The 11,860-nt window shown below is 41.8% G+C and overlaps 2 protein-coding genes across 4 annotated transcripts; both read right to left on the bottom strand.

Moving 5' to 3' along the window:
- Positions 1 to 60: 60 nt before the first annotated feature.
- LOC6626646 (putative fatty acyl-CoA reductase CG5065) lies at positions 61 to 11,592 on the bottom strand. 3 transcript variants are annotated; one of them, XM_015174587.3, is made up of 8 exons: positions 11,392 to 11,592; positions 6,975 to 7,259; positions 6,479 to 6,904; positions 1,247 to 1,445; positions 954 to 1,193; positions 758 to 889; positions 443 to 568; positions 61 to 380 (listed from the first exon to the last, which is right to left on the bottom strand). In XM_015174587.3, exons 2-8 carry the CDS (start codon positions 7,249 to 7,251, stop codon positions 260 to 262), a joined length of 1,521 nt encoding a protein of 506 aa, XP_015030073.1. In that variant the 5' UTR covers positions 7,252 to 7,259; positions 11,392 to 11,592; the 3' UTR covers positions 61 to 259. The 3 variants fall into 3 exon arrangements, with proteins under 3 accessions (XP_015030073.1, XP_015030074.1, XP_070066552.1); XM_015174588.3 differs by lacking the exon at positions 11,392 to 11,592 and adding an exon at positions 8,783 to 8,889; XM_070210451.1 differs by lacking the exons at positions 61 to 380; positions 443 to 568; positions 758 to 889; ... (1 more) ...; positions 1,247 to 1,445; positions 11,392 to 11,592 and adding exons at positions 2,978 to 3,350; positions 3,426 to 3,554; positions 3,621 to 3,752; positions 3,840 to 4,275; positions 8,783 to 8,898.
- Positions 1,537 to 2,646, bottom strand: LOC138910848 (fatty acyl-CoA reductase 1-like). The gene is made up of 4 exons (XM_070210452.1): positions 2,208 to 2,646; positions 2,013 to 2,144; positions 1,819 to 1,947; positions 1,537 to 1,759 (listed from the first exon to the last, which is right to left on the bottom strand). Exons 1-4 carry the CDS (start codon positions 2,579 to 2,581, stop codon positions 1,666 to 1,668), a joined length of 729 nt encoding a protein of 242 aa, XP_070066553.1. The 5' UTR covers positions 2,582 to 2,646; the 3' UTR covers positions 1,537 to 1,665.
- Positions 11,593 to 11,860: the final 268 nt, after the last annotated feature.

Here is an 11,860-nt window from a genome sequence, read left to right on the forward strand (position 1 = left end):
TCTTTAAATCAAAAGTAAAACCTTTGTTAGTGCGCTGCCATAAAATAAAAACACAACGAATTAAACAATAATATATTCTTATAATTGTATGTGCAACTTTAATGTTAATTAATATACAAAAAACCCTGAATATTTCAATCTTAAGCCCTGCCACTACTTTGACAAGATAATGTGAAAAATATGGGGAAAAACATGCACAAGTATATGAACCAGCGCAACCCATATATGATGGTTCCCATTCCGTTTTCATCCACGTTGTTCAATGCTTGACTGCCTCAATGCCGTGTCGCACGAGATCGATCAGACCCAGTCTCATGGAGGCCCAATAGATGAAGCCTCCCAGTATCAGCCCCTTGCTGATGCGATCCAACACATACATGCTGTAAGCATAAAAATAATATTATAAATCACATTCAATTGGTGCATCCTGTTGTTCGCCTACAATCGCAGCTGTATGCGCGCCTTGGGCAAGGAGGTCAACGGCTCCTTCATAACATATTGACGTCCACCCAGAATGCTAATCTTCATGTATTCATAATCGTCCACATCGTTTGTATTGATTTTGAAACTACAAAAAGGGCATTAAAAAGATTAAGTGAACATTGATTAACGATCAGGAAGTATTTGGTGTATATTAATGAAATCTGTTTGTGCAGGCTAATGAGCTGAGTTAATATTTGAAATTCCCAATTCGAAACCTCTGGCATATCCGTGTAGTATATTAAATACATATAGCTGGTATCAGCAGTTGGCGTACATTTTGCGATCTTCCTCAGATATTTCTTTATAGATTTGCTCAAAATGCGTTGACTTAAAGTCCCAGTTGCGTGTTGTGAAGAATTGTAGCACCTCCAGGCCCACCGATATTTTCGTTTGCACGCGCACCATGCTGAAACCAAATCGAATGCAGGCTTAATAAACAACTTTATAGGGTATGCCGAATGTCAACTCACAAGCGACGTTGTCCAAAGATGGCCAGAAGGAAATCAATGACATAGGCGGGCAGCCACATAAACAGAATGGTACAGATGGTATGATAGAATTTGCTGGTTGTCATATTGCCATCCGGATACCAGAGGCCCACGTCGAAAGGATATTTCAGGCCCAGATCGCGGCCCACATCCATGATCCACTTCCAGCTGCGCTTCTTGGCATCATCGACTGTTAGATTATAGACGGGTATCTGCTGGGGCCTGTAAACGATTACGTTTAGACTAAAGCTGGGAAAGATATTTGAAGAACTTACTTCTGCTTAAGCCGACTGTTGTGATACGGCAACAAAATCAGGCCATTGATAGCTATGTCCACTGGTATAACCTCTGACCTGAGCTCACCGTTGCAGATCATGGAACGGATGACACCTTTGCCGGCGCCAATCAGTACACCTGTCGGTCCATTCATATTGTCCACCCAACCAGGCAGCGGCTCCGCGGCAGCGGGCGTAACTGCACAGGCGGAATAAATGTAATTCAAATTCAAATAAACAAATAAAATTATAATATATATGTTATCCAGAGATTAAGGGTAAACAACTAGTTGGAGATGAGTACAAAAACCTAAATGCGTATATTTATTTGGAAAACCCTTAAACTAAATTGCACTACAACTAAATGCTATTGACTATATAAATTCCAGTGACCACAAAAGTTAAAGAATCCCGGAGATTCAAAACAATGCCAGCACGCCCGTCAATTTCAGCATATAATAGGCAAAGAAGCCAACGATGAGGGTCTTGCAAACGATGTCGACAACCCATTGACTGGAAAACAGGAAATTTACAATAAGACAGTTCTACCAAGCAAAATTGCCAAAGCTTACATGCGCATGTGCAGCTGCGCCTTGGGTATATCCTCATCCTTTTCCTTGAGTATAAACTTGCGTGCACCACGCGCGCACACTATCAAATACTCCTCCTCAGTTTCCTTGACATTCATGTTCATATTGAAGCTACCAAAGAGAAAATTCGGTTTAGTTGTATTCAGGGAATACATCTTATATATATGGTTACTCACATGCTCTTGTCCTGCTCGCCCAGGTTATTCCAAAGGGAGGCGTAATTCTCCGACGTAAAGCTCCAAGCGTTCAGCGTAAAGAACTGTAGTACACCCAGACCAGTTGAGATCTTCTCCTGCACGCGCAGCATGCTGCTCATACGAAAGTAATTGATTAGATTTATGTACATCAATTATTTCTCTATGGGCACATACAAACGCTTCTGTCCCAGGATGAGCATTAGAAAGTCCAATAGATACGCAGGCAGCCAGTGGAACATGGCCACATTGAACTTATGATAGAGCTCATTGGTTGTGACACAGGGATCCGGATACCAGAGACCCGCATTGAACGGCACCTGCTTATTGATGCGCTTGCTCAACTCCACAACAGTGCCCATGGGCATCTTTCTGTGCTCGGCATTTGTGATATTGTAGACGGGCACTTCGGCAGGTCGCTTGGCTTGCTTATTAAATTCGTAGGGTATGACAATGAGACCATTGATTGCATAGTCCACGGGTATGACTTCAGCCTTGTTCTCCTGATTCACCAGCACCGAGCGTATGACACCCTTACCGCAGCCAATCATCAGGCCAGTGGGTCCATTCAGATTGTCCACCCAGCCAGGCAGCGGTTCATAAGCAGCCGGCGATACTGTTCGGATACGAAAGAGTATTAGACTTTTGGCTTAACTGGGAGACTCTACATACCAAGTGGCCCAGGATGAGTTGCTGACTGTTGTAGCTGGATGATAACCGAAAGCCAATTAAGTGTGCATGTGTGTGTGTGTGTGTGTGTGTTTGTTTATGTGTATGTGTGTGTGAGTAGTGAATTGCTGTGAATGTTGTGAGTGTCTTAAATGTATTCATTGTAATTAACGAATAGGTAAAACTTTCAGTTTCAACCCTTATTGAAATCCGGTTGAAACCTTGATTTTGATATTGTCTTGCTGTGTATTGTATTGTGTGTGTTTATTGTGAGTGCATTGTTTTATTTTATTTTTTATTTTTTTTGGCTTTTGGCATATTTCTTTGAGCACTTGTGCAATAATACTCAACACTCGAACACGTACACATTTTGAGTTAGCGAACCGTTTTATTGCATTTCATCGAATCACTTGACTTAAGGCTAAAAAGCAAATATGCGAAAAAAACGTTTTGTACCCCATAAAAAAGCGAACCTAAGCAAAATTGATAAAGCGCGCAAATGTTTTGGCTATATGCTCCCCAATTCTCTCTCCCACTCTCTTTATCTGTGTATCCCTTTAAACGCCCACAAGGCGTGAGACCAAGCCGAACATCCAGTAACCCAGGAAACCAACGATAATCGTCTTGCACGCACGATCCAACAGATACATCCTATAATATAGGGTTGGGGTGGAAAGTGTTTGGTAAATAAATAAATGAAGGGTTATTTTTTGTTTTTGGCATTACAGCATGAGCTGGCGTCGCGCACGGGGCAGCGAATCGGGCGACTCCTTCATGAGATACTGACGACCGCCCTGCACGCAGGACTCAATGTACATGGGTATGGTCTCGACGGGATCCATGTCCATGTTAAAGCTGTTTGATGTGTGTGTGACAGAGTCAGTTGAACTCTTAATTAAAAATGGAACAGTGTGTCCTTACTTCTTTCTGTCCGCTTCTGTCAGCATGGTCCAGAGCGAGGCGTAGGCATCCGATTTGAAGTACCAGGCGCGCATGGTGAAGAACTGCAGCACCTCCAAGCCGACAGAGATGCGATTCTGTACACGTATCATACTAAGCGGTTTTAAGGGTGCGGGGATGTGGGATTGAAGAAGGAACTGTAGTGTAGGCACAGGGTCATTGCCCGAATCCGAAACTTACAAACGCTTCTGGCCCAAAATGAAGAGCATAAAATCGATGACATAGGCGGGCAGCCAATGGAAGAGCAGCACATTGATATTGTGATGGAATCTATTGGTGGTTATGCAGCCATCCGGATACCAGAGACCCGCCTCCATTGGATACTGATAGCCAATCTTTTTGCTCATCTCAATCACCTCGCCCCATTGCATCTTGCGATGATCGGCGCACGTGATATTATAAACGGGCACATCCACCGGTCGCTGCTCCATTGCAAACTGATATGGTATGACGCAGAGGCCATTGATAGCATAATCCACCGGTATAACCTCGGATTTGTGGCGCGTATCGATGAGCATAGATCTAATGACGCCCTTGCCAGCGCCCACCATCAGGCCGGTGGGTCCATTAAGATTATCCACCCAGCCGGGCACGGGCTCATAGGCCGACGGTGAAACTGCAGGAGAGTCGTTCAGTACCCAGTTCCAGATCTTTTAGAGCAGTTCCAGATCTCTAAGAGCAGCAGCAGCAGCAGCAACAAGGGAAATAATGCGAAGCCGTAGGCGTGGGCATGGGCGTAGGATTTTTGAGCGTGTGTGAGTTTCCGCTGGGCGAAAAGGCAGAGGATATTTGGCGGTTGAGCTTTGCAACTCGTTTAATTGCAGGTGCTTAGCTTGGATCTAGCGGCAATATGCGGGATAGCTGTTGGGGGCGTGTCTATTGTTTAGCATTATTTATAAGCTTCAGTTTCAATTGCCATGCCGTCTTTAATTTCATGCTCATTGAACTTGTTGGTCAATGACGACGACAACGACAACGACAACGACAACGACGACGACGATTTCTTACAGTTTGTGTGCATGTGTGTATTATGTGTTTGGATTACAAGCAGTTTTGAAAGATGTAGACAGAGATCTTTGGCTAAAGCGCTGATGTTTATGATTATTGCCAGTTACCATTGTTTGTTGTTGTTTTCCTGGGCGGGCTTGTACACATTGACAGCACATTAAAAAAAAATATTTTTACAAAATGCTGTTTACATTACAACGGGACACATACCGTTTGGCAAGCCCTTTGCCAGCTGCTTACAGTTAATTTGTTGACTATCGATTGATTATACATTGTATCGAAAGCCTTGCCAGACTATTAAGCTGTCCGCTGAGCCAGCCTCCCCTCCCATCTTGCTGTGTGTGCTGCCAGTGTGTACAAAAACCCCGTCTGTCCAGTACTTAACACACTTTTGCACACTCTTTTCAAGCGTTTTCTTGTTGTTGTTGTTTTTTTTTCAGTGTTGTTGTATTTGGTCTAATTCATGTGCTTAGCAGGCGGTGTCAATTATGGCTCTGACATACAAACACAAAATATACAAACGTGCCACGGATGCACAGTTTAAAGACAAACACACAAGAGGTACGGTAAAGCATCCAAAACTATCAATTAGCAGTCGGCAAAAATAACAAGGCGCTTTTAACCTAACCAAAACTTGTGCCACACCCACCGCGCAGTCGAAAAGTGCGGCTGTCAATTAGGCAACTTCACGCGACCAGTTGCCAATCCCATTTTAAAGAGCCGCGCTAACAGATTTGAACTTTGCGAACTTTATGCTGACAAAGTCATCAATTTATCAATATTTAAACAGTTTGATTGCCATTGAAAGCGGGTCGCGCTTTACTCAAATACACTGTGCAACACACATTTCGCACATTTTGTATGCCCACAAATTGCGTATTTGAGCTCAGACTGCGTTTAACTGAGAGTATGCTAAATATTATAATACAATAAGACTGCTAATACTGTTTTAAGTAATTTGTCTTAACCCAGCTAACACTGGCCTCCAAAACAACCGGCCATGTTTTAATCGTCGCGTAAAGTATGTACACACTGAATGTGGCATTAAAATACAGATCTATAACTTCAAGAAAACCATCCAATTTCTTCTCTTTAAATAACTATAATGTCTGATCAAAAGTAGCTTTTGTAAATATTAAAATTATTAAGAAATTAACTGTTTTAACGACCTATTCCTTTTTATGCCCATCGTTTAGGTAATTTTAAATTATATGGGCTAAAATGGCAGTATAATATAATTACAGTTAATCGTTCGCAGAAATATATTTTTTAAATCATTTTGAGTATTTTTTTCCCAACTAACTGCCGTTAGGTAAATTCAGTGGGGTCAACAAAAAGGTCAATTATCAGAAGTTAACCGTTTGCTCAATTACAAACACACTTTTGCCGTTCCATTTAATTGAAAAAAAAAACAAAATTGCGCATTGCAGCCGTAGGATCAGGTTTTTACCCCCACATCTCCACTTTAATTTCAATTGCCATTTGCCCAGAGTCGTAAAGTCTGTAGAATGAGTTAAGAGCTAGCCCGGAGCGGGACCAGAAAACGGATTGCTGCAGCTGGTTGCAAGGAAAAGCTAAGACAAATTAATTGCATGTTTTTCTCTTTGCCAAGCGAGACATTTATGGCCGGCAGAAAATAATATTAAAAAATATACGTAAAATATGATTAAACTTAAAGAAATGATTAAGGAAGCAAGCAACCAAGCTTAAGGCGACGTGCCTCACCAGCTGAAAGCCCCACAGTTATTAGGCACACGAATATTTATATATATATAGAGAGAGAGATAGAGATAGACATGGAGATGGCTTACCGATGCTGGGACGGGCTATGATGACCGGCATCGTTTCGTAATGGTCGCGCACCAGCAGCTCGGCGAGACGCTTCGAATAGGTATAGGTATTGGGATGGGGCTTCAATAGATCGGGCGTAATGGCATCCAATGTTTTCACATCCATCCATTCGGCCAGACGCATCAGATCCTCGGGCTTGTGCGGAAATTCATAGACCTTCTCATACATGACCTCCTGATCACAATTGCAAAATGCCGTCGACAGATGAACGAAAGCCTCCAATTGTTTCATATCCTTGGCCACGTTCAGAGCACGCTTTGTGCCCAACAGGTTCATGTCAATGGCGTCCCGCAGATTACCCTCCAGCTTCAGAGTGGCGGCCATGTGGAACACTATGTTCGTGTTCTCCACCACATGCTTCAGACTGTCGCCGCTCAAGCCCAGCACTGCAAACCGGAAGAGAGAGAAAGAGAGTTAGAGGCTTGCGGTAGAACTGTTTTCAGTGGAGCAACTTACAATCGTAGGTCACATCGCCCTGGTAGATGGTCACCTTCTTTAGCATGTGCGGCCGTTCGTCCTTGATGCGTTGGAATATGGGCAGCTTGAACATATCCTCGAGTCGCGCCTCAGGCGTCTTGCCGCGCTTGGGACGGCAAATGATGATCACCTCCTTGAGCGAGTGGCATGAATAGAGCAGCTTCTCCAGCAGCACCTTGCCCATGAAACCGGATGCACCAGTTATGAACACGGTCTTGTCCTTATAATATTCCTGCACGGGCGATAGATCAGCCATCTTGGGTGCTGAAAAAGGCGCCAATGGAAATCGAAAGCATTAGCCGGGCACATAACACAGACCACATTCCGGGCAAGCAGCCAAGAAAAACGGCAACGGCAACGGCAACCGCAAGTGTCGCAAGCATAAACTGGGCTAATTCTGAAAACGCTGGAAACGGGTTTCTTTCTAAATGGATTCAATTTGCTGGACTTGGAGCGCGGCGTTGATTTCGCATTTCTTTGCATTTCAGTCGGCTGTCGATTACGCAATGCGGCCAAAAGGGGGAACGGCTCGCTGATTGGTTTAATAAGCAGTAGCAACAATGGTAGCAACAATCTCCACAACAACATGGAGCAGCAGCTCCGGCGACCATTTGGCAGAAGCCGTTGCAATAATACGAGCGCGCCAGGAGACCAGACCACCAGCTCGTCTAACGTGTCTGCTGTTTGTTTTTATGAAACAGTGTTGCAAGCTCCAACTCCGACTCCAACAACAACTCCGACGAAGCAGCAGCAGCAGCACACGCAGCATGCAGCGTGCCACAAGCAACTTTTGATAGCCGTCTGCAATCGCCTGCAAATTGCAAAATCAGAGATTGGCGCTGGCGCTGGCTGTTGAATATGAGTTTGGGTTTGGGCTTGGGTTTGGGTTTGCATTGCAGTCCACGTTACACTTGGCCAAATCATGTGCACATTGTGTGGCATAGCCAAGCCAAAAATCGTGCCACTTTTGTGTTTTAGTAAAAGTGCCTTGCTCTTTGGCCGCAGCGGCAGCGTGACATTTCTAAACGGCCTCAATTTGAAAAGCTACCCAGCTAAAACTGAAACCGAACGGGTATGCCTGACTCTACGGAGCGAACGGAACGGATTCTGTATAAATTTGAACTGAACGCATAAACAAGCGCAACATTTTGCTTTAAAGTGTTAATGTACATGGAAAGTTTTAGAAATCAACATTATAGCAGCTTGAGCTACATTCATTAATTTATGTTTATTTATTTTGCAAATGCAGTAAAGCTTGCAGCGCGTCAAACTAATCAATTTTGTTGTACACTAGCAAATTTTTAATATGATTTAATTACATTTTTCGAACGGCGCTGCCAGATTTGAAAAATGCACTTTGATTCACATTTGGCACACACTGTTAAGCACGCGTTGCCAGATTGCGTTTAGAACAGAGCTTAGTCTGCTGCACCCGCACAGTATATGCATACAGTACTTTTATAGCGTCTCTCTCTCTGCCAGCTTCCTTTATCGACTGAGACGCAAATATGCGCATATACAGGGCAGCGGCTGGTCGTGCTGCCCTCTTTTGGCTAAATCGCGCATTTCATGCAACACTGAACGAGTTTTTTGGCATCTCGGGTTTTGTCACCCGGCCTATTTAACATAAATGAGACACAAATATGTGTACCTAGCAATTGTCTAAGCAAAAAAGCGTTGAGCGTTTAAGGAAAGCCTGGCTGCACAGTCTGAGAAAGCACACAGCATGACAAGGCAATACAACAAACTGTATTATATGTACATGTATGTATTTATAGAGTGTGTACCTTGAACTAGAAATCGTGCCAATACTCGTACTACAACTACTGTTGGCAGCTGGTAAACTTGGCTAACTGCAACTGCAGTTTGTCTGCCAATGAATATGCACACTTCACGCCTGTCTCTTAATTTTTGTTTAACATTTGAGGCAATTGCTTCATTTCCATATTTATTGGCAATTAAAACGCTTCTGCTGAATACGTCACTTTGTCTATGCACAAACACACAAAAACAAAACAACAGCATTCAGAAATAAATAAGAAACAACTCGCGTGCAGCTTATGCAAGCCCAAAGACAGCTCCAATTCAACGAGACGGCATCAAATCTGCGAAGTCTACGCAAAGCGGAAAACAAAAATCATAAGCATAACACACACACACACACACACACGCACACTTGTGCATGGAAAATGCCAAAGAAGTCGAGGCGAGGCGAAACTGAAATTGAAACCAAAAACAGAAACTGAAACTGAACATTTTCAACTGTAGAGGGCAAACGGATGACTTAGGCAACGAACTTGAGCACTGTGGCATGCAATATAATATTTTGAAGAGCTTCAAATATGACAACCATAACATGCAACGTGCACATATGTACATACATTATTAGCATCGTTTAGGCCATAATTTGCAAGAGCCAGTTTCTGGCGAGGTCTTCATAAAATCTATATATTTCGCAAACGCAAAAAAAATAAAACAACAACAACAACAAAAAACAAATTCAACTTGTTCTTGACACAAATTCGTTGAGAAATCTATAGATAAAAAATTAAAGGGAAATTGTAATATTTTTGGTAGTTAAGCTAAACTAAATTATAGTCAGAAATAAACTAAATGGTATATAGATATGTTAGCTGCCCGATTATCAATTTCTAGGGTATTTCCAAAAAAAAATGTTGTCCAGCTCAGTTGCCGTTTCTTCTAATCAAATATGCAGAGTCAAACATTTATGAGCTGTTGGCCAAAACCGAGTTCACCACACGGATGACACAGTTCGGCATGGTAACTATGGACAGCACAACTGGCTTTATTTAAATAAATGACACGGCTTTAATAAACCGGTTTGATTAGTTACTTATAATATTACTTAAGCATCTCAAAGGCGCATACAAACAATCTGAGAAAAAGGCGTTGTTTACATTTTGCATTGATGATATGCTAGTTAATGTAATTACGCTTAGAACAATGATCAATGTACGATTGGTATTGGAATGGGAGAAGAAGCAAAAAAAAAAAAGCAGCGCTGCCCCACTTACAGGGTATACCAGTTATGGCAACATCTTGGCATAACAAAACGAAACAAAACCAACTCCATTTACTTTTAAGCCATGAAATCGAACGTAACTTTAAACTTAAGCCGCGCCACTTGACTGAAATCCCTTTAGGGGATCTCCTCATGCCACGAAGTTAATAGGAAAAGAAAATAAATTAATAAATAATAACCAATAGCCTCCAATATGTAAATGGGTTTGTAGCGTTTGCCATTGACACACAAGCGAAAGAGAAACGAATATAATTAATTTGTGAGATACGCCGAGTTGAACGAAATAGATCAAAATGTACAGAAAACGGATATGCCTTGGCGCGCCGCATTTTAAATACCCTTACCCTGGTAAAGGAAGCTTTCGCTGAAGATATCTGGAAAAACAAAGCACTTTCTGCCCATTGTAGATCCTGGATACACTAGAAGATTTTGTATGAAGCTTGGTGCAGCTCTTAAATGACAAGTTAGTACAAGATATATAGAAAAATGGATGCTTGCTTAATATACAGCTAATCTTGCCTATAACATCTAGAGATACGATCCGAGAAGGGTAACTAAAGCAATAAAGAGCTTATAGTATTGAGAGAGATACCCTGTCATTTCATAGTAAAATATGCAATAATTAATTGTTAATATATGCATCAATGTGGTATGATATATATATATATATAAGGTTTATATCATTATATAATTGTCCAATAAATCGCTGGCATATTAATTGAGCACTTCGCACTCAAAAGCTGCGCTCTGAAAAGTCGTACAATTAAAGAATAATTGAAAACAATTTTCTTCTTTTTTTTTTAAATAACATGTTAGTTTAGAAACCGATTGAACTCTGACATAAAACTGACGCTAGTTCGATTAAAGACGCCAAACAAAAGAAGAAGAAATCCAATTCACGGTTAATTAATTCAAGGCAACTAGAAAACCAGATGGAAATGCTTGAAAACGGTAGCATCAGCTGGGAGCTGACCCCGGCCCTGACACGACCCGTGACCCAAGGCGAGGCAGCGCTTCGATGTGGCTAAGTTAAACGCTTAGCGCAATAATTAATAATAGACATTTTTTTTTTTCCAATTAAACGCTCCGCTGGCCAGCAAATAGTTTAATACCAAAATGTTTCAAATTGTTTAAAGCATTGTGTTTTTTTTTGCCTTGTTTCATTTTGTTTTAAAGCTAATTATGCGAATGCAAGACAATTATAAAAGCAAATATAATATTTTGGCTAAAGGTCGCAAAGCAATTGTACTCATAAAAAAAAAGCTAAATGGAGACGACTTAAAAAGTGTTTTGCATTTAGTTATAAACACAAGGTGTTAGACGCAATTTTTTTTTTTTTTTTTTTTTAATTACCTTTTGCAGTGCGTTTAGTAAAATGCGAACTGTTCCGAAAACACGTTATATGCACAAGATCAATGCAAATTTGTTATATGAGCAAAACACACTATCAAAATTATGCCACGAGCACACGATCTGAGCTTGGAGTAGCCAAATAAATAGCTGGAAGCTTGCAGCTTGGAGCACGTTGTGCGCTGTCCGGCGTTCAAGTGAAGACTGAGCAACGTCTGGCCGGTCGCTTGTCAATATGAATGAAACGGCTTTTGGGTACGCAACTGAAGTCTAGATATTTATTAACTGGTTGGTCATTATTCGGCCGGGATGTGGCAAGCTTTGTTTGGCGGCAAATGCAGACTGCAGCTGCAGCAATAAATATGTATCTAAATAGACTCGCGCTCATTTGCTTAGCAAATTCGGCGGAACTTTGACCAATTTGGTTGCGTCCAGAAAGGAAGTTTTATTGGTTTTGGCCACATACAAATGC

Source organism: Drosophila virilis, chromosome 5, assembly GCF_030788295.1.
Source record: "Drosophila virilis strain 15010-1051.87 chromosome 5, Dvir_AGI_RSII-ME, whole genome shotgun sequence".
In the NCBI taxonomy this organism is placed as follows: Eukaryota; Metazoa; Arthropoda; class Insecta; order Diptera; family Drosophilidae; genus Drosophila; species Drosophila virilis.